This window comes from Pleurotus ostreatus (assembly GCF_014466165.1).
Source record: "Pleurotus ostreatus strain PC9 chromosome Unknown scaffold_5, whole genome shotgun sequence".
NCBI lineage: Eukaryota > Fungi > Basidiomycota > Agaricomycetes > Agaricales > Pleurotaceae > Pleurotus > Pleurotus ostreatus.
In genome coordinates this window covers 1383689-1404786 of record NW_023503160.1, presented here as the reverse complement: position 1 = coordinate 1404786, position 21098 = coordinate 1383689, and the positions used below count along the sequence as shown (strand labels likewise).

The 21098-nt window shown below is 49.8% G+C and overlaps 9 protein-coding genes across 9 annotated transcripts; 7 read left to right on the top strand and 2 right to left on the bottom strand.

The window, feature by feature from the left end:
• Positions 1-283: 283 nt before the first annotated feature.
• On the top strand, positions 284-2752 carry PC9H_007479 (uncharacterized protein; the record flags this gene model as incomplete). Its single annotated transcript, XM_036777010.1, has 15 exons — positions 284-464; positions 523-657; positions 723-768; positions 824-971; positions 1022-1082; positions 1132-1377; positions 1438-1575; positions 1631-1746; positions 1802-1826; positions 1876-2083; positions 2130-2229; positions 2291-2384; positions 2443-2480; positions 2535-2585; positions 2639-2752. The coding sequence occupies 15 exons, from the start codon at positions 284-286 to the stop codon at positions 2750-2752; spliced, it is 1701 nt and encodes a 566-aa protein (XP_036630630.1).
• A 259-nt stretch (positions 2753-3011) lies between these two features.
• Positions 3012-5744, top strand: PC9H_007478 (uncharacterized protein; the record flags this gene model as incomplete). Its single annotated transcript, XM_036777009.1, has 13 exons — positions 3012-3077; positions 3141-3422; positions 3477-3556; positions 3607-3644; positions 3697-3723; positions 3773-3816; positions 3866-3955; positions 4011-4233; positions 4305-4519; positions 4582-4668; positions 4715-4786; positions 4835-5020; positions 5070-5744. The coding sequence occupies 13 exons, from the start codon at positions 3012-3014 to the stop codon at positions 5742-5744; spliced, it is 2085 nt and encodes a 694-aa protein (XP_036630629.1).
• Positions 5745-5896: 152 nt separating this feature from the next.
• Positions 5897-10255, bottom strand: PC9H_007477 (uncharacterized protein; the record flags this gene model as incomplete). The annotated part of the gene is made up of 13 exons (XM_036777008.1): positions 5897-5985; positions 6035-6548; positions 6600-6948; positions 7003-7385; positions 7439-7672; positions 7721-7786; positions 7840-8019; positions 8067-8238; positions 8291-8547; positions 8592-9559; positions 9611-9668; positions 9718-10167; positions 10223-10255. The coding sequence occupies 13 exons, from the start codon at positions 10253-10255 to the stop codon at positions 5897-5899; spliced, it is 3753 nt and encodes a 1250-aa protein (XP_036630628.1).
• A 495-nt stretch (positions 10256-10750) lies between these two features.
• PC9H_007476 (uncharacterized protein) lies at positions 10751-12839 on the top strand (the record flags this gene model as incomplete). Its single annotated transcript, XM_036777007.1, has 10 exons — positions 10751-10927; positions 10983-11099; positions 11151-11234; positions 11297-11362; positions 11416-11728; positions 11779-11843; positions 11895-12149; positions 12201-12355; positions 12403-12565; positions 12618-12839. 10 exons carry the CDS (start codon positions 10751-10753, stop codon positions 12837-12839), a joined length of 1617 nt encoding a protein of 538 aa, XP_036630627.1.
• A 143-nt stretch (positions 12840-12982) lies between these two features.
• Positions 12983-13828, top strand: PC9H_007475 (uncharacterized protein; the record flags this gene model as incomplete). The annotated part of the gene is made up of 3 exons (XM_036777006.1): positions 12983-13376; positions 13425-13643; positions 13695-13828. 3 exons carry the CDS (start codon positions 12983-12985, stop codon positions 13826-13828), a joined length of 747 nt encoding a protein of 248 aa, XP_036630626.1.
• A 69-nt stretch (positions 13829-13897) lies between these two features.
• Positions 13898-14571, bottom strand: PC9H_007474 (uncharacterized protein; the record flags this gene model as incomplete). The annotated part of the gene is made up of 2 exons (XM_036777005.1): positions 13898-14170; positions 14230-14571. The coding sequence occupies 2 exons, from the start codon at positions 14569-14571 to the stop codon at positions 13898-13900; spliced, it is 615 nt and encodes a 204-aa protein (XP_036630625.1).
• A 166-nt stretch (positions 14572-14737) lies between these two features.
• PC9H_007473 (uncharacterized protein) lies at positions 14738-16657 on the top strand (the record flags this gene model as incomplete). The annotated part of the gene is made up of 7 exons (XM_036777004.1): positions 14738-15061; positions 15130-15314; positions 15368-15602; positions 15651-15845; positions 15905-16002; positions 16050-16130; positions 16183-16657. The coding sequence occupies 7 exons, from the start codon at positions 14738-14740 to the stop codon at positions 16655-16657; spliced, it is 1593 nt and encodes a 530-aa protein (XP_036630624.1).
• An 850-nt stretch (positions 16658-17507) lies between these two features.
• MET3 (Sulfate adenylyltransferase) lies at positions 17508-19748 on the top strand (the record flags this gene model as incomplete). Its single annotated transcript, XM_036777003.1, has 11 exons — positions 17508-17540; positions 17598-17678; positions 17732-17814; positions 17862-18019; positions 18072-18245; positions 18293-18423; positions 18477-18608; positions 18656-19002; positions 19056-19246; positions 19297-19656; positions 19711-19748. The coding sequence occupies 11 exons, from the start codon at positions 17508-17510 to the stop codon at positions 19746-19748; spliced, it is 1728 nt and encodes a 575-aa protein (XP_036630623.1).
• Positions 19749-19950: 202 nt separating this feature from the next.
• On the top strand, positions 19951-21088 carry PC9H_007471 (uncharacterized protein; the record flags this gene model as incomplete). Its single annotated transcript, XM_036777002.1, has 2 exons — positions 19951-20058; positions 20117-21088. 2 exons carry the CDS (start codon positions 19951-19953, stop codon positions 21086-21088), a joined length of 1080 nt encoding a protein of 359 aa, XP_036630622.1.
• Between the last annotated feature and the right edge of the window lie 10 nt (positions 21089-21098).

Here is a 21098-nt window from a genome sequence, read left to right as displayed (position 1 = left end):
ACTCCTTTCGCCACCATTCCTTCCAAATTAAAACAAACATTACTTACGCCTTAATTGGGGCTATAGCCAAGGTCGTACCGTCGCCTGGTGCATCGTGTACATAGTTTTTGATACGATATACCCCTAAATAAAGGACTTGGATTTACCAACTGCAGAGCTGTACAGTGCTTACTACCGTGAGACGATCACTGTTGCTTCTTTTAACAGTCAAAACATAAGTCTAAAGGCCTGATCTCGCGTATCCTCTTTCGAGTCCAGCGCCGTCAATCTAGGCACAGCAACTATGAGCTCTGGAATCTCAGACTCCTCGTCGAGCTCCTCCGGGTCTACTCCCCCGTCATCGGTGCCCTCGCCGGAGCTGCAGACATTGACGCTGAGGGACATCGACGTCAATGTGGAAGTGACTGAAGCAGATAAAGCTGAGGCCCTAAAGATCAAGGCCCAGGCGAATACGGCCTTCACCAGTAGGTCGTCTGTCCCCCATGCAGAGTTGGGCAAACCAATGGTCTCACGATGGCTAAGATCATGACTTTAATGCGGCTGCAAACCTGTATACGGATGCTATCAAGAAGAATCCGCGCGATCCTATTCTGTGGTGCAATCGTGCGTATGCGCGAATGAAATTGGAGGAATACGGGTATGCGCTCGGCGATGCAAGTGAGTGATCCACAAGGTCCCTTTCATTTATATACTCATCTCACGTCGAATCAACCCTTGCACAGATCAGGCTATAGAAATCGACCCAAAATACGTGAAGGCGTACTACCGGTGAGACGAGATAGTATTTTCAGCAGTGAAGGAATTCTGACGTTTCTGGATATAGTCGCGCGACATGTTACTTGCAAATTCTGAAACCCCAGTCTGCCGTAGCAGATTTCCGCAAAATTTTGACTATAGAGCCTAAGAACGATACTGTACGGCAGCAGATGGTAGCAACCCAGAAGCTTGTCCGGAAGATTGAATTTGAGAAGGTGAGTTAAAATGTATATAGCTGTAACATTGGACTAATGCGCTGTTTAAGGCTATAGAAATGGAAGGAGAGAAGAGTCCTATAGATCGTTGCCACGAAATTATTGCGGAAGGTAGTTCCATTCTGACTTTGTAGCAATCGGTGCGCTTACATCTAGAAAGGTGGCTGCGACCTGGATAGAGATTACGCAGGACCCCAGCTACCCAAGTCTGAAGACGGGAAATATAGTATTAACAAAGAGTTCATTCAGGGAATGATTCAGTGGTTCAAAGATGGTAAAGCGTTACCAAAGCGCTATGTTTGGGAGATAGTTCTAGGTGCACACGATCATTTCGTGAAGGAGAAGAGTATGGTGAAAGTCGACGTGCCAGAGGGTGTGACTTGTGATGTTATAGGGGATGTGCATGGTGCGTGTTACAACTGTTTCAACCTGGAATACTCGGTCGAATATTTATACACGTTTTCAGGGCAATTTTACGATATGTTACACTTGTATTCGTTAACTGGTGAACCGTCGGAGAAGCATTACTTGCTTATGAACGGAGATCTCGTCGACCGTGGGTCATGGTCAGTAGAGGTCATACTAACCGCCTTTGCCTATAAATGTGCGTATTGTTTTCGCGCATTCTCACTTGAGACGCTCACCGAGTTCGTGTGTAGGGCTTTATCCTAAATTCATGTACATCAACCGAGGTAATCATGAGGCGAAGGAGATGAACAGGACGTACGGCTTTGAAGGAGAAGCAAAACACAAACACGGAGACCAATCGTACAAAGTTAGTGATCAACTTTGCTACTGCATTAGCTGTATACTAAGACAAGCACACACAGCTTTTTGCTCACGTATTTACGACACGTAAGTTGGATGATTAGATCTTCAGAGCAGAAGCTTATTATTTCCGCAGTGCCGCTTGCTACGCTAATCTCTGCGACAAAGGCACCTGTGCAGCCTGTCAAACCTTCTGCCATTCTCTCGCCGGAAGGATACCTGCGGTATTTCGTTGTCCACGGAGGGCTCTTCAGCAAAGACGAAGTCACCCTTGATGACATCGAGAAGATCGATCGGATAGGACGCCAACCAGGTCAAGAGGGCCTAATGTGTGAGTCCCCCTTGTCGATGCTGTGAATCGAATGTTGATTGCTCGATGATTGATCTCAGGCGAGGTATCACCGCTTTATCTGACAGCTTGCGGACTTTCCTGATTATCAATTGCAGTTGCTTTGGACTGATCCGCAGGATCTCCCTGGACGGGGGCCTAGTAAACGGGTTAGCATCTCTTTGCTTGGTGATGTCCTTATCGTTTACCCAGTATATCTCAGGGTGTTGGTATTGCGTTTGGACCGGACGTGACCAAACGGTGGTGCACGCTCAACAAAGTATCTGGCATAATTCGAAGCCATGAAGTTCGACAAGGTACGTCAGCGTGTCTCATGGCCGTCGTCAAATCTCACTAACCGTGAATTCTATACAGATGGATACCAGGTAGAACATGAGGGACTATGCACTACGGTACTGTTTGGTGTCGCCTACGTTTCGACCTTGATACTGATCACCTTGAAATAGGTCTTCTCCGCACCAAACTATGTGGATCAGGCTGGCAACAAAGGTGCTTTTGTAAGTTGAACATATTCAATGGTTCTAGTCAGTTTTTTACCGTTGTTCTCCAGATTCGCATAGACTCGGCAGGGACACAAAAATATACCCAATTCGACGCAAAACCTCATCCACCAATGAAGCCCATGGCCTATGTCCAGGGAGGGCTGGGTGGCTTGATGATGTAACTGCGTTCCGCTACAATCAGCATATTTTTGTATAAAGAATGTAAAGGGTCGCGTATCCTTGTCTACTGCAACTGTATCTAAGTACATACTCCTGTCAAAGTATTCGGCAATAAATACTGACCAACAACGTTTGGGCGTCTCTTTCACTCAAGTTACAAGTATCGTTGTACCGTACTGTCAACTGGAACTCGCTCACTCTCTTCCCGTACTCCTCAAACTTCCAAGCAGCACTATCGAGTAATCAGCGAAGGTGGACATAATGGACAAAACGAAACTGAAACTGGCCGCGTTCTTTGATAATGACGAAGACGAACCTTCGTTCCCAGTGCGATGGATAGAGCCCTTTATCTAATGTCTTCATGTCTCTTACTATTCATTTGGCAATCAGCAAAAGAAAGTTGACACATCTAAGGTGTCTCAGTTCGCCACTGGATCAGCACGAAAGTCCAGGAGAGAGAAGGAGCAGGAAGCGGCGGAGGCTAAGAAGAAGGAGGAAGCCGAGTTCGCTCAGCAAACGTTCCAAGAGTTCATGGAGTCCTTTGGTGACGGTGCAACTAAGACTACCAAAAGTTCTGGGTTTGTGAAAGCTGGAGAGTCTGTCCCTGCATATGCACCGTTCCCTAGAGGGGAGACTACGTCCTCGCGAACGGCAGGTAATTATGATGAACATGTAAGTTTATCTAATTGGTGTTTCTACGAGGTCCGCTCAAATGTACTTCGCCAGCCCTCGGCACAAGCATCAGCACCAGCTCCTAAGCCAAAGGGAAAGAGAGCCATGGACGCTTTCCTAGAGGAAATAAAGCGGTAGGGGATAATATAACATTATGTTACCATGTTGCTGACTTACCAACTAGAGAACAAGCTGAAAGAGAAGCCAAATACTCTCGTTACGGTATGTTCTGTAGTCGATTGACAGGTGCCTTTGAGCTCATGTGCTTCACAAGGTGGCCGCTCAATTACTGCAATGGCAGGTAAGAGCCAACACCGTCTTTATCTTTGTTTACTAATTAGTTACAACAGCCTACGATGGACAGAGTGGCAGCAGAGATAGAGGCGACCCCGAGGTGCGTCTCCTTGTCTGCCGAGGGCGTGCTGAACTGAAGTTGGCTTCAGACTTCGAATGTTTTTGTTGCCAATCTCCCACAGAATGTATCCGAACAAAGTTTAGGGCATTTCTTTGCTAAAGTCGGGCCTGTTGGCTCAGTATGTGTGCTTGTCCTGTGTGTGACTAGCCTACTCAACCCTTGCTTCGTTATAGGTGAAAATAATGTGGCCGCGAACCGATGGCACGGTTGGGCCAGGCGCTGATATGACAGCTTCTCGCCGGCACAAAAACGCGGGACTCAGTGGATTCGTCTCTTTCATGAAGCGCAAAGATGCCGAAGCCGCCCTGCGCGAATTCGACGGTCTGGATTGGGGTGGCTCTGTTCTGCGCGTCGGATGGAGTAAGGCCGTCCCGATGGCCGCTAAACCTATGTATGGTACGGAAAAACTATGGCTCTGGTGTAGGGTGAATGACCTTATTGTGTTTGGAAGTTGTCTCCGGGAACAGAGGAAGGCACGATGGCAGTAGAAGCCCTAGTCCGGCTAGAAGCCGCAGCGGTAGTCATTCTCGCACTCGACATAGCCGTCATAGCCGCTCCTGGTCAAGAAGCAGATCTCGATCACGCAGTAGATCTCCCGGTCATCGGTCCCATGGGCGCAGGAAATATTCTCATTCTCGCAGTCGATCCCCACGTCGTCGCGATCGTTCACCTATTGATGCGGGTCGGCGGACACCAGAAGAAGAGGCAGTGACTGAAACCTTTATCCGCGCAGTCGCTGCCGAGGTCAAGGGCCACGGAGCAAAATATGAGAGTAGTCTGAAGGAGCGAGAACTTAACAACCCCAAGTACAGCTTCCTTACCAACCGACGTGTAAGCCTCCTTACAACCAAGTTGAATCGGGCTGACCCTTTTGAAGAATCGCAGGCATGCGTTGTATAAAGGCTTGGTCGAAAGTACCAGAACACAAGCCCCCGAGTTCGATGACGACGTGGGTAATCAATCGGAGCGTTGCAAAACATTCTGACTCGCATACTAGGGATATAACTCGGTGTATTCCACTGACTCCGCAGAAGAGTCCGAACGTGAACACACTCGCAAAATAGCACTTGGCAAGCTTGCTCGCAAGAGATTCGAGGCTATGCTTCGCGCCATGTCAGGAAGACGTGGCGAATTGGCAAGGTGTATGGCTTTCAGCCTCGAGCATGCCGAAGCTGCCTCTGAAGTAAGCCAACTTTCAAATAGTTGGTATGCATATTCAACGGTTGGATTAGGTGTCAGAGATAATCATCGCCTCTTTGCTGGTGGACTCGACACCAGTCCCTAGGAAGATGGCTCGACTGCATCTTATTTGTGACATTCTACACAATTCAGCGGCATCTGTTCCCAGTGCATGGAGATTTCGACAGGAATTCCAATCACGCTTGGGGATTGTATTTGATCATCTGGCGAACATTTATCATTCTTTCCCCGGTCGTATAACTGCAGAAACGTTCAAAAAGCAGATAACGTCTGTGGTGGACGTTTGGGAGGACTGGATCGTCTTTCCGCCTGAGTTTACCTCCGAACTGAGGCAAAGATTGGAGGGGGCTGCTATAGAAGAGACTCCTCTCGATGTCGAGGAATCTACCGTCGAGACTCCGCGGGAAGATACGGCGTTTACCTCTCGCTTCAAACCTAGTACCTTCCAGCCAGCTGCAGCTGTCGAGATCCCAGCCCATGAATCGGATGGGGAACCAATGGATCAGGGGAGTGATGTGGATGGTGAGCCGGTTGATGTAGACGGTGAACCAATACCAGAGGAGGATGTGGATGGCATACCATTGGACGATGTTGACGGTGCTCCGATAGAAGATGATGTTGACGGTGCTCCCATGGAAGATGACGACTTGGACGGCGTGCCCCTTGAATCTGGCGGTGGGGAGGAGGTTGACGGCATGGCTTATTAACGATTTCGAATACATGGCCTACATACCGAATACTCAGTTACCCATGCAAATTAATTTGATCCTTTTGTGAAAACAAGATGGAGCATTGAAAATGTTATCCTTTCCGTTAAATGTGCACCGATGTAAACTACCATTTTGTAAGATACAGCATGCTAATCGCGGTTGCGGCGCTGACCACGTCCTGGGTTAGAGGCAATATTGAGGATAGCATCTTTTGCAGCAAGGATATCAGCTTCGGCACCTAGACGCTTGAATTAGTAAGTAGGACGAAGGAAGCCCAAAATACATACCAATGATGACAATAGTATTCGTGTCACGGCTGACAGTGATATCCGCGCCAGTGTCAACGCGGAGGCGAGAGACGTTTGAGCCTTTGGTGCCAACAATTTTGGGGAAACTGGAACGGTTGGGCAATGTCAAGAAACCAACATGAGTCATCCTTTCGGCCTGGGCTATAGCATCTGCGATCGATTTCAATGCCTGCTCCAGTCCAGCTTGATCATGAGCTTTTAGAGTCCAAATCGAGTTGCCTTCTTCGGCGTCCTGGTAATTCGGAATGACTTCCCATTGAACACCCGTTTCTACGTCCTCCTCAACTTCATCGATACGAGCCGTAGGGGCGGGAGTAGCTTCAGGGCGAGTGGGAATTGCCGATTTCTGAGGATGGGCCGACTGATCAATCTGAACACCAAAGGAGCGGAGTGTACGGAAGAATTGTCCTTGCTGAGAGATGGCGTGGTGATACTTCAAAGGTACTTCGACGGTGTCCGTGATGGCTGCAGCTGGAGGGGGTTTTACTTGCGCCTAGTGACGCGTCAGAAAACATGATGGACATCGTCATCTTTTGTATCATACCTTCAGGCTCTCAATGGCATTGAGACAGGCGGCGCGAGGACCGGAGACCTTGATGATGTTAGCGGGGTCCGCATCCTTGAGTTCTTCGACATTCTCCGGGTCTCCAACTTGGTTGTAAGAGCGGGATCCAGGGAACTGAACTTGGGTATGAGTACGCTCTTGAAGCTCGTTCAGATGTTGTCCGCCTCGCCCAATCATTGCCCGATGCTGCATCGCGGGAATATCGACTCCAAGTACAACCCGATCACGAAGCTCTGCAGCGACCTTTTCGACTTCAGCCTTGAGCTTCTGTACCAATTTCGCTTCGCCGCGCAGCACGACGTCGTCGGATGGTTCTCCAGGGCGGGGGCTGCGGACAACACGGTGAGTATATGTTACTCGAATAACAGTGGCAGCGACTCACAAACGAATAAGACCAGCCTGTGCCTTTTGGTCGGAAGGACCACCGCAGCGAGCAATAAGTTCCTTCAAGCCTTGACCACCAGCGCCAATGATGGTGCGGTGGAACTTGGTTTCGATGTTGACCGTCTCCGTAACCTCCTCGACGACCGAGTTCGAGATTTCCAAAATAGCTGCCTTGGCTTCATTGATGGCTACACTGGTTCCGCGAAGAGTGATCGTGGTATTCGAGTCAGCGTCGGATCCCTTCACTACATCGATGGCGGCGCCGGTGTTGTTCTTGATCTCATTAACGGTAGCGCCACCACGACCAAGGATACGAGCTACTGCGCGGTTGGGGACGCTGAATTTGATGACCTCGTTCGCTTCCTTTTCGAATTGCAAAGCCTGTGTTGCGTTTGAATTAATTAAGCGGACCCACAGATACGGTTGAGACTTACATCAAGGAGCTCTTGCTTCGCGCTGGCAACACCCTTCCTACCACCCTTGACCAAGACTTCGTCGGCCTTCAGCTGTTCACGAGTCCGACCTTCACCGTTGTCAGGTGTCGAGCGAGGGAAAGTGATCTTGACAGAGTACTTGTCTTCCAGCCGGATAGCATACTTGCCACTTTGACCAATGAGCGAAGGGTGAAACTGAGCAGGAATCTTTAGAATCTCAGACGTTTCATCGGCCTAGAAGAAAATCAGCCAAGTAGACGACAGGGGGACGGTTAGAACTACCATTCTGTCGACATGAGCCTGGATCCGTTTCTTGGCCTCTTCAGCATTCTCCTTGCGCCCGACAATCTGGTACACTATTATGGTGGCTGAAATACTGAGCGGGATGGGAATGAGCTTACCGTGACCTTGGATTTCTGGTGAAGGGCTTTCTTCTTCTTGCCGCCGTCCTTATCCTGGTTGTCAGGTTCGTCCGAAACATCGACTTTGACGCCAAGCTGATCGCGCAGTTTGTTGATGCCTGAGCCTTGAGAGCCAACGATACGACCAACATATTCCCTGTCGATTTCGAAAGTGGTGGACTACGGAATATTCAGCAATAAAGATGTTGACAGGGGAGACTACTTACGTAGCTGCTCTCGATTTCGTCGTTCTTAGCCTTCTCAACTATCTCGAGGATCTTCTTGATAGCAGAGGAGACATCAGAGCTGGTGCCGCGGACCTTGATAACGTCTTGAGAAGTGGGATCTCCAGCCTCCGCACCGATCTTGATCGACAATGCCTTGTCCTCGCCGATAATCCTAGATGTACGTTAGACATGGCGAACGGTTAGTAGAGCCAAGAGTCACTTACGCGTTAAGTGTAGTGCCGTTAGGACCGGCAACAGCATCGTGCCACTTCTTGTCGACAGAGATGGTCTCGCTCTTGACATCGGCAACTTCCTTGGCAAGTTTGGAGATTTCTTGAGAGACCTCATCCAAGTGCTTCTTCTTGTCAGCAGACGACGCCGACGCTGAAGGGGAAAAAGTATCATAGACCAGGAAGACATTAGAGTCCTCTGCCGATTCGTTAGGGAAGTAGACATTGACGTTATGCGCCTCGTAAAGTTGCTTCCATCTGCGATCGAAGGTCAGTATTCAGTGGTGTGTAATACATGAAGAACATGCCTCTTAGCATTCTTGCCTTGAAGCGCACGGTGAACAAGGAAGTCGACAGGTACAACAGTAGTAGCGTCGCTAAGGGTGACAAAGAATGCTAGGATCTTAGACGCAACGGGTTCGACGGCAGCCTTGTCACCGACAACGTCGACAGTCAACTTCTGCGCCTTCTCAGCAGCAGCCGTCGTGGGCAAATAAACATTAACCGCAGGGTGCTCTGCCGTAAGAGATTTAACGTATTGAATGCGTGTGAGGTAAGTAACCAATCGTTTCGCCAAGTCGATTGACCCGGGGATAGGTACTTCCTCGATATGTTGCGAGTTAGCCTGAGTGATGACAGCACCGACAGCACCTCCAAGATCAATCGGAGCACCCCAGATGACAATGTCTTCCGTAGGATCATCAGGTTTAGGGACGACGACCGCGCACTTGCTCTTAGCCATAATCTCTTCGCCAGACTTTCCTAGTAGCAAACGGTGCTGACGCTTAGGTAGAGGATACTTGATGTGGGTGAGACTGGCTTTGAAACCTTCGATAGTGGCCTTGATAGATTCGATAACTCGTGTGACCACCTCTCGATCGCCAGAAACCGTGATCTCGGAGGCAGCCTGGTTGAGTTGAAGTTGAACATCCCCACCCTCAGCAACAGCAAGGAAGGCAGGCCTTCGGGCAATGACGAAAGGCAAGATGTGTTCCGGAATGTCACGAACGCGCTGAGTAGACTTGGAGGTCTTCTGGGAGATGATCTGGTTCAGCAATGCTTGCGCCTCGTCTACCAAAGACTCAGACCCAGTGAGCGTAATTGGTATCATTGGCTCCTCATCTTCGTCGCCTTGAATAGGCGTAGCCTTGCCTGAAGAAGCACCGCTGGCTCCACCGTTCGCACTGGGAGGAACCAAAGAATCCTTGGGAGGAATGTCAACCCTGACACCGGTCTGGTCACGAATTTGTTTCAATGTTGCTCCTAGAAATGCACGTGAGGAAGTGGACATAAGTGGAAGAACACCGATCTGACCTTTGGGTCCAATAATAGTAGCAATGGTGGAAGCAGGTGCTTGAAGAATACGAGTCGTCTACAACTGTGTTAACACAAAAGGAAGAGAAATAATAACGGTTGCTCACGATGGGGCTAAGGAGCGCGATGAGGCTACGCTTTGCCTTGTCAAGATCTTTCTGCGTGTCTGCCTTGATCTGGAACGTAGTTTGCCGACTCTTTTGGTTCCCGGAGGCTTCGAGTTTGACTTTGTACTTGGCCATGACCTGTTTCATGATCTCTCCAAGGGTAGCGGGCTTGCCGTCCTTCCCGGGGGATAAGTCCAAAGCACCTAACGTGAATGTCTCTGTAACGCCAGTGGGCTTTACAGCAGTGGGCTTGATGCGCGGTCCATTGCCCCATGCTGCCTTCGGCGTGCCATTGGCGGCAGGTGAGCCATTCGAAAGCGAAGGAAAGGCCGTGTGGGAGTTGGTGTCCAACTCTTGCCTCGAAGGCACTGGTGTCGACGAAGAAACTTTAACCGGGGTGTCGTTCAGAGAAGGGAAAGGATCCGGAGCTCCTTCCAAGTTGTGCTTCTTCTACACAAAAAGTTCCAGCTTTCCTGAGCATGCACTCGTGGGCATTCGGACACACCTGAAGATCTGCTGCCGAAAGTGGTGTGGCCATTGCTCGATGTCCTTTGGTCGATTAGCCTTGACGGATGAAATAACCTGTGCGACGCGCAAGAAGTGTCGTCGCACTCAAGAAACAAGAAAAGGGTATGAAGGTTGGTGGTTTGATGGAAGCTTGCGGCGCCTGTTCGTCTATCACATAAATATTTCAGGCGTGCGAGTTTATCCGCTCAATATACGTGGTGGTTGCGTGGTGGATTTTACGACAAATTGACTTCAATCAAACGTCCGTCTAAAAATGCAAGGTCGACAACTCAGCATTGCAAGTCTCTTCAATGCTGTGAATCTGGAATCGCATCCAGATGGCCAACTTTTGGCCAAATGGCACTACAACCACTGGCTAGATGCCCGAGAGGGTACCAGACCTTCCGCTCACGTGACGCGCTTCTCTGTAATGAGCATTATATACGTCGACGTGGACGCTGGCATGTTTCGTGAAACTCTTCTCCCCTAACACTCATCCATCCATCGAATCTGACAACCGGCAGCAATGCTGTCGTCTCATACGCTCTGCAGATCAACGCTTCTCGCAATTCTCTTCAACGCGTATCCCACACTCGTTTCCGCCTCGGGCTCATTCCTCTCTAATACACTAGTTCGCGAAGGTCAGGTTCAGGAAGTACTAGAGCATCAAACGACAACGAAGGTCCCAGTTTGTGGTGCACCAGTGCGTTTCCTTCACATTTACCCCTCCACTCTAATTTATCATATTGCCTCCTCAGCCGACAGGCCCAATAGAAACCACTTCGTGTGACTACGAAACCGTAGAAAGCGTCAATGTGGATTTATTTGCGAATCTGAAGGAGCTGGTCAGGCTTCCATTCTTCAAATACTTTCAGGTATAGTTCTATCTCCTGTACGCTTGGACAGAGGCTATATCCTGCTTCTAGGTTGACCTCTATCGGGAATGTCCATTTTGGGAGGTACCAGGATCATGCAAGGACATCCAATGTGCTATAACTACAGTAGACGAGGTACGCCCCTTCTTCCGTCTCACATTGTTACCGTCCAACTTACGTGGGCGACCTTCCACTAGAGCGAGGTGCCAGAGAGGTGGCGAGCCGCTGCTCTCAGTCGAATCGATCCCTCGTCCGTAGACAAGGTACGTTACTTTGTGCGTCCATTGTAATATGCGAATCTAACTACAGCCAATAGAAGCACCAATTGCCCGGCTGCTATTACCGCGATTCAGACTTCTGCTTCTTAGACGATAACACAGAAGGCGATTACTTCGACCTCTCCCTTGTCCCTGAACGGTTTACTGGATATGCTGGAACATCCGCAAACAATGTGTGGAAAGCAATATACCAAGAGAACTGTTTTGGACTTTCTGAGTTCAATCTTCTGGCGTCAAAGTCGTCCGCTCCTGTCAGCCTCCCCGAGGACATGACTGGAGCTCTAAGAGAAGATGGTCAAGAGCCTGATGAACAATGCCTAGAGAAACGTGTGTACTACAAAGTTATTTCAGGTGTGCATCTATCTATACGTGCGTGTCCGCCTCCTAACGCATGTCTTCAGGGTTACATGCCTCAATATCTACCCATATCTGCCATGAATACTTTAATCAATCCACTGGGGAGTGGGTCAGTACTATTTATCCGTCATATCTACAGCGAACTTACCACGCCTTCTAGTACCCTAATTTACCCTGCTTCATTCAAAGAGTAGCGTCACATCCAGAACGTTTACGTTACATCTACTTCAACACAGTACTCCTCTTGCGTGCCGTCGCTCGCATTTCCCCGTATCTTTCTGCCTACGATTACTGCTCGACGGGCACGCATGAAGAAGACTCAGAGACGCTCTCACGGCTTAACAACATAATAGATATTGCGAAAGTCGCTGGGAAGTTCGACGAGACCGTCCTCTTCCGCGGAGAAAACGCCAACGTAAGGCATTTCACACTGCCTATTTCCCGTACCTCATGGAATGCTTCCTAGATGGTCAAGGAAGAGTTTAAGGTCCACTTCCGTAATGTCACCCGGATAATGGATTGCATCGGATGTGACAAATGCCGGCTCTGGGGAAAGGTGCAAACAACGGGCCTTGCTACCGCATTGAAGATCCTGTTTGAGCTTGATGAGAAGGCCCTCAAGTAAGTTTTCTCTCAGATGTGACTTGGCATATCTAACACTCTCACAGCCCACATACCAATGCGAACTTACTCCAGCGTGCTGAAGTCGTGGCCTTATTCAATACCTTGTACAGATTCAGCGAGAGCTTGGACGCCGTTGAGGAGTTCCGCCGACTGTGGAAAGATCGGGACACGGACTCTGTTGCAGAAACAGAAACGGGGCAACGAGTTGTGAGTCTTCCATGTGCTTTAGAAAATGACACCGACCTACTCACCATTTCAGCCACGTCCATCTCCCTTGGCCGGTCAGTCGCAGCCTAGCACCTTGCTAGAAGGGTTACGGCTAGGTCTTTCCAGTCTCATGGAGATCTGTACCGATAGCATCAGTCGCTGTGGTTCCGTGGTATTGGAGATCTGGGAGGAGAGCTCTCGGACACTTCGTTCACTATTTAAAACGTCGGGCAAAGAGGGCGGACCGACTAATCCTAATTATGTCGAACTTTGAGTAGGACATGTATATGTAGCACATCTTGGTTGTATCTTCTGGAGATAGGAATTCAAAGACAACGTTGCACGACTTGCAAGTGACAAATCAGTGTACAACAATGCGCCAACCTTACGGAAGTCGCGTCATTTGAAGCCAAGCTCATGTCTCAACCACCACCATTCCCATATCTTCCGACCCCTCAGCCGACCCATCAATACGACTCAACATCATCAATACTTCTGGCACCTCTGAACGAACTCGAGGCCATCTCACAAGCGTTGTTCTTGTCTCTGGGGCCACCACATACGAAACCGCCGCCGCCGCCGCCTCTATCAGCCGTCCTTGCTTGCGATGAAGCTATATCGTCCGCTATCGATGTTGCACGCCTGCATCAGTTCAAGCAAGCCCGCATAGAAGCTTTGACAGCCGAAATCGCAGACATGGATGTACGGTGGAAGGATATTTGTATGGAGTTAGAGCTCGGAAAGAGAGATCTTGAGGTGTTGCTTGAAGATAGCGAGGAGAGAATCAAAGCCATCGAGCAGGCCTCTTCTGGTAAGAAGATATGTGTACGCTGACTATTCCATGCTAACTCCAAGGAAGCGAGCGTACCATATCCCGAACTGTTGGCTTATGCCCAACGCCTGAGTGCATTCACCGCAGCGCCTCCCAATCTCCCAGACGACAACAGTAATCTGTACGGACAGGAACCTCAACCCCTGTTCTTCCCCCCATTCCCGAATGAGGAGAAAATGCGTCGAGGTCGTCTTAACGCTGAGGCACCGTTGGCATTACTGGGCGAAGTGCATTCAGTAGGAAAGGGTACGTTCAATGTCCTTCTTGGTCGTATCAAGCTAACGGCGATCACCATAGCACAAACCACGACACCTGGCCTACCTGATAGCCAGTTACCCGGTCACGGCATCAATCCCTATCGACGCGAGACGCGTCCGACAGCTCCACAGGCAACCTTCGACTTTGATTTGGACCTCAACCCGGATTTCTAGCTTCCATAGTGTGCATTACGGGGATTACGGGAATAAATAATAAGCAAACGACACAATACGGCAATACGCTCAATCCTTTGTTCCAGTCCGCAACATCAGGGAGGATATACTCGAACTCAACGATCTCCAGGAGCTGGCCACACCCTTCGATGACATTACTCCTCCTTTAATGAGGTCAGCCTCGTATTCTTCCAGTTGCAGGCGAAAGCCAAGATTTGGGCAAACTATTTTACGCCGCTCCTGGACATAGAGGATTGACTTTGGGGCCAACATATTCTTCGTCGCCATCAAATAAGCGCACACGACTGTTGCGCTCCTGCTTATGCCCTGGACGCAATGTACCTATTGTATTTATATCTCAGTCATCTGCAATGCTTGATGGTACATGACCACCGGCTTACCAAAACTTTGTTTGCGGCATCCTGCTCCAAGGCGTCCCGGATGAACTGTGTGGTTTGTGAGAGAAAGGGAAGGATCCGGACTTCTGATTTGTCCGCGACAGGTATGTGCAATATGTTATTTCTGTCTATGCAGTCCGGGAAGACAGGTGCGAAGTCGATAACGGAGATGATGTGTGTTATACCCAGTCTCCCCAACTCGTCACCATCACTAGCGGTGCGGTAGTCGGCAAGATATAGCCTCGGTACGATCAGAGACGCGCATGAGTTGAATTGCGCAATTTCCTTTCTTCTGGATACGGCTGGATTGAGCTTCTGCCATTTAGCGACTGGGAACGAGAGCATCGCGAGAGCGGTTGCGGCTACATTAGGCGCCCGTCACCAAGCTGCCGATTATGCAAGCAAGATTTCTCACACTGCATCGTCGTCGAAACTCGACACTTGGCTTCATCTCTACCAGAAGATTTCATGACCTTCCAGCGACATCGGGCTCTTCTCTGTGCTCTGTGACATGATTGTCCTTGACAGTCAAGACCCTCAGGATGCAAAATCAAGCTTGGCTCCTGTCGCTGGTCCCACTGTCCGCCGACCCGACAGAGTCTTTGGTGGTAGCACACCTTCACTCGTTCTCCCCGACTACGAAACATCTCAAGCCATCGAATTGGAGGCTCTCCATCTCCTCAGAAGCCCCTCATCGTCCGCGAATTCTATTCACCGCTACAAGAGGGCCTCCGTCAGACAATGGATACCGTCCAGGTTTTGGAGGATCATGTTCTATGTCATGATTCTATACGTTGTTCTCACTCTGGCGATTGGTGTACCCCTCCTCGTACTTGTGAGCGGCCCCCAGCGCCCAGTAGATTATTTACTTTGATCTAACCAGGATTCTTCGGATTACAGAAGGTCTTCAAGCGGTCCGCCCAGAACGCCATGCAAATATCACCACTGGCACTCTCATGGCTGGATGACGAGCCACATGACTCTCCGCTCTACCTAGAGAACGGGGTTCTTGTCCATAGTGAGAACGCAACGTGCGATCACTGGACTTTGGTAGATGCGCCCGTATCGGGTAACCTGTCTCTCACTACGTATGTCTTGCCTTCGGCTCTCCGTTGTCCCTTTACTCAGATCTTCCGTGCAGCGCAAAATACAGTCTCCCTGCAACCGGATCAATATCCATGCGACTTACCACTCTCTACTCAAATTCCTTGCCTGAACTAACCGCTGGAGGATCTCTCAATGTTGCCTTCAATTCTAATCCCAGGCAAACCCAGGCCCTTTTCAACGTCTCCCTCCATACATCCAGCCGCTCCGTCAGGGAGAACGTTCATGTCTGCTTCCAGCAAGTAGGAGCGGATCGAGGTGTTGTCATTTATGTATGTATTACCCCCTTCCGCAAAGCCTGTGACCGAATTTGGTTTTAGATTCCAACAAACCTTACTATCGGTGACACTCTCAGTCTCGATATACAACTATTACTTCCTCGGCCTTCGGCTGGACTGAAAGTTACTAAACTGGCCACTTACCTCCCTGGCATCGAGCAAATTTTCTGGAGGATGGACAGCTACCGCTTCACACAGATGAATATCGAAGGCGCTCAAGCCAGCATCAGTTTCAAGGTGCGTTGCGTCTCGCATCCTCTTCATTTTATGCAATCGTAACATTTCGCTTTTGATAGTCATTGATGGCGCAGAACATGGTTGTGAAGAATTCATTATCTCCTATCATAGGAACTTTCAATATCACTCGGTCGTTGCATCTAGACAACGTAGGCGGGTAAGTGCAACGGCCTTAACTTGATGCGGGTCTGACTATTTTTGAAGTACCGTTAATACAAATATCTCCATGGTGCATGATTCAAGTAACGATTCACCGACGTTCGTGTCTATTGATTCCGGAAATGGGTATGACTTACAACAAATGATGTGCCCCCTGGTGCTCATGCGACCTATCTAGCGATATCCGGGCGAAGCTATTATTGTCCTCCCCACTGAAGCGTTCTGTCCTATCCAACCCGCAGCCTAATTTCACTGCCTACGTGAAAACATTCGACGCCCCCATCAATATAGATATCGATTACGACTCCTCGACGCCAGTCGCTCCGCTGAATATGGCCGTTCAGAATAATTTGGGAGCATCGAATATCACCGTCGATGCTAGATATGAAGGCACATTCGACATGCAGACCAAACTATCACAGGCAACCGTGATCGAAGAACAAGTCGATTCGTGGTACGATCCCGCCGGCTTGCACAGAGATTTTCGCTACGAATACGACCATAAGTCGTCAAATCGGATATTTGGATGGGTAGGCTGGGGCTCGCGGCTGAAACCCCGGACGCCTGGGCAGAGTAACCTTGTAGCTTCCTCCTCGATGAGCCCCGTCTCCCTACGTTTTCGTGAGAGAACAATAACGCGGACTAGACGTTGACGTTCATATTCGTTATCCATTCATATTAGTTCTTAGGGTAGTTCATATTTATCGTGCTTTATATGATTGTTTTGCATACATTATGTACCATAGCTACCCTCGCAGAAACCAAAATAGCATCTCTGAAACCCGTCAACTTGGTTGGACTGGGAAGCATTCAGGCTCGAAGAATTATCGGCGTTGTGTGCGGGAAAAGTACACTCGGCGGTGTGATACAGCTAGCACAAGTTTAGATGCACTTCAAGCATTCAACGTCGGATGCGTGTCAGATGTATCCAGCCGTAAGCCTAATTCTCGGTGTCAACTTAGTCCTAAGGTGTGCATGTGGAGAAGATTAGCAACGGCCGCTGCCCACGGAGGTGCAGAAGTAATTGTGCACTTCATCATTGCTTCACAGTGATGGGACTTGGTTGACACGTTGACCCCGTGAACGGTGCGATCCCTTGGCTGAAAGCCTGAAGGACTTTGCTTTGAAGACTCGAATGGTAGAGATTCGCATCAGTGGCCTTGAGGGAAGCGAAAGAAGTTACTTGGTTGATAGTGATTCAGTTTGCACAACTTCAGCTCAAACTTCAAAGACGGAGTGTCCAATTTCAAGTTGATGGCAGGCAAGCTCAGTGGCGTCGGAGGTGTCACGAATTAGGTTACGTAACTGTTACTTTGTGGGGCTAATAAATAAATGGGGATAAATTTATAGATTCTCTTTTTACCTCTCAGAGGGATTGCGTGATCCTGACCATCGAACGCGACATAATGAGTTGGCGTTGTATACCATTTAGATATCAGCAAGCCTCGAGAGGACTGACTGAACAAGCTGCATTTGCATCCCCTCGCATCCCCTAGTCAATTAATGGCCAATCAACCCCATGGTGGCGTCCTCAAGGCAAGTACTCCCAGTCCCTGGCTGCGCGGCCGCGATTGCTCAACCGATGCATTTTAGGACCTCGTTGCTCGAGATGAGAACATTTCTGCACAGCTTCGAGAAGAAGCGGATACTCTGCCCGAGATAATTTTGACGGAGGTACGCGAGTTACTTCAAGCCAGAAGTTTCCGTTCTGACGAACTACTACACAGCGCCAACTATGTGATCTAGAACTCATAATCAACGGTGGATTCAGCCCTGTAGAAGGTTTCATGACACAGAAGGATTATGATAGGTATGGATTCATGATACTCAGAACTCCCAGCTTATCTCCCTGTACAGTGTGGTTGATACATTGCGACTAGCCGACGGCACCCTCTTTCCCATGCCCATAACACTAGATGTTACCAAAGAAGATATTGACCGTCTTTCGATAAACCCGGGAGCACGAATTGCCCTACGAGACCCACGGGACGACGAGGCGTTGGCCATTATTACTGGTGCATTCGAAGTCAGTTAACCCATAGTCAACCCAGCTAACTTGCGAAATAGTGGAGGACGTTTACAAGCCTGATCAAGTAAAGGAAGCTATCCAGATATTTGGCGCCGATGATCCTGCCCATCCAGCTGTTTCTTATCTTCGTCAGCGAGTAAAAGAGTATTACGTCGGTGGTAGACTTCAGGCGATTCAATCCCCCACGCACTTTGACTATGTCGCTCTTCGATGTGAGTGTCAGCTTTGATGTGCTTGTCATCTATCTTAATTTGTTCAGACACACCTTCGGAACTACGTGCTCATTTCAAGAAATTGGCTTGGCGGAAAGTAGTAGCATTCCAAACACGGAATCCGATGCATCGCGCACACAGAGAACTCACCGTTCGTGCGGCACGCCAGCGCCAAGCAGTAAATATACCTTGTGTACTTCGTCTTCAGTGCCTTGCTGATAAACCGTACAGAATGTTCTCATCCACCCAGTGGTAGGACTTACGAAGCCTGGTGATGTAGACCACTACACGCGCGTTCGGGTTTACGAAGCCATCATGGCAAAATATCCTAACGGCATGGGTCATCTGGCTCTTCTTCCTTTGGTGTGTTAAGAGATATCCCCAATGACCGCAAGCTGACACGCCCTTAGGCTATGCGGATGGCCGGTCCCCGCGAAGCTGTTTGGCACGCAATTATCCGTAAGAACTACGGTGCTACCCATTTCATCGTTGGAAGAGACCATGCTGGCCCCGGAAAAAACTCGCAGGGAAAAGACTTCTATGGGCCATACGATGCGCAGGATCTCGTAACCCGATATCAAAGCGAGCTTGGAATCGAGATGGTACCTTTCCAGCAAATGACGTACCTTCCCTCCTCGGATGAATACCAACCCATCGACGAAGTACCGAAGGGCGTCCAGACGCTTGATATATCAGGGACGGAGCTAAGACGGCGATTGAAGACTGGCGCAGCGATTCCGGATTGGTTCAGTTACGAGTGAGTTCCAAGTGGTTCATCACGCTAGTTTCACGACATGACGTTGCCTCCAGTGCCGTGGTTCGGACGCTACGAGAAAGCTACCCTCCGAGATCGAAGCAAGGCTTCGTGCTATTCTTGACAGGACTTCATAACTCCGGAAAGGACAAGCTTGCAAAGGCTTTGCAGGTCACTCTGAATGAGCAAGGAGGTCGAAGCGTCTCTCTCTTGCAGGGCGACACGGTGTCCCATGACCTTTCTCCCGGTACGATCAGGTTCCGCGTTGCTTCATACGCTGCTGACCTTGACTTCCAGAACTCGGATTGACCGCTGAAGACAGACATCAGCATATACAACGCATCGCCTTTGTAGCCGGCGAACTGACGAGAGCGGGCGCTGCTGTCATTGCAGCACCTGTCGCGCCACTCGAGCACTCGCGAGAAGCGGCCCGACAGACAATTGTACATTCTGGCGGCGCTGGTGGCAATTTCTTTTTGGTCCATGTTGCCACTCCTTTGGAATATTGCGAAAAGACTGATCGTAAGGGCCTATATGCGCAAGCCCGCCGTGGAGAGATCAAAGGCTTTGTTGGCGTGGATGAAGAATATGAGACACCAAGTCGTCCTGATCTAGTTGTCGACGTGACGAAACAAAGCGTACCAGAGATAGTACATAGTAAGTTCAACCTATCATCGTTCTTTGTGCCAGAACTAAAGCTTGGCTTCGCAGGCATAGTACTTCTATTAGAGACTCATTCACTGTTGTAGATCATCATGCACATTTATTATGACTGTATCAATAATGATTTAGATGCTGACCAAGCGGCGGGGAGAGATCGTGTGCACGGACGGATGTATAAAAACCCCAATTTGCTTGCTACCTCTCTTAATCTCATACCACAACCCTACCAGAACAGCTACCTCAACCAGCCCCCCACACTCTTTACTATCTCGAATCTTTCAAACCGCCATGGCGCCTTTCACTCATTTGATCTTCTTGGCCATCGCCTTTGGCAGTTTCACGCAGGTTCTTGCTAAACCTGTCTCTACAGACGACGCTCTCGTCGAACGCGATGACGTGAGTCTACCATATCTTTTGGCGGCCATTGATTAAGCGGACGCTGACTTACTGCCAGGGATCGCTGGAACTATGCAGGACTATCAACTGCGCTACAGGCAACTCCGAGCCACCGCCCGAATCTTTCAGCATTTGCTGCTCAGGCGGGCCCACAACCGCGTCGGACCCTAATTCTGACTCAGGTTCCACAACTGGCGACACCCGCTCAGGCCCCAACTCCCCTTCTGGGTCTACATCTTCCGGCGATACTCCCAACTCATCGACTGGTATCATTGCCGCCACTGGATACTCGCCGAATACCAAGGAATCGGGATCCGTTGGGGACTCACCCAATGGTTCACAACCTACTGAGGTCACGACGAACTACGATGATGGCAAACCTCAGCCTGTCGGCGTTGGTCTCAAGTTTGGTGGCGACCAACTTGTAGCACTCGGGCCTCAGTCCAATGGCGTAGCTGGAGCAGGCGTAGTTATTAATGTGCCTCAAACGCCTACTCTCCCTGGACCCACTCAAGACGCCCCCTCGGGACCAAGTAGTGGCGACCCTCCGACGTCGGGCTCAAACGGCGGAAATACAGGAAACGGTTCTGACGGTGGTTCTGGGAATACGGGCGGTTCTTCGACGTCGGGCCCAAGTAACGGAAACCAAGGGAATGGCTCTGGAGGCGCAAACGGCGATCCTGGCAATACAGGTGGTCCTTCGACATCTGGCGCAAACGGCGGAAATCAAGGGACTGGTTCCGGAGGCCCAGCGGCTGGTGCTGGGAACGCAGGCAATTCATCGAACTTTCCACTGAGCGGCGCCGATCTCGCTAATGCAGCTGCTGACAACCAAGGCAGCGGCGACCAAGGCACGAATGGAAACGGGTCTGGTAGTGGCACCGGTAGTGGCGCTGGCTCTGGGCAGCAAGGCTCGAATGCAAACGGTTCTGGCGGCAGTGCGGCATCTGGCCAAGGTTCAAATCCAACTAGCAGCCCAGCAAATGGCGGCTCAGGTTCGCCACTCACTTGCAATTGCGTATGCGGGTGATCTCTTGTGA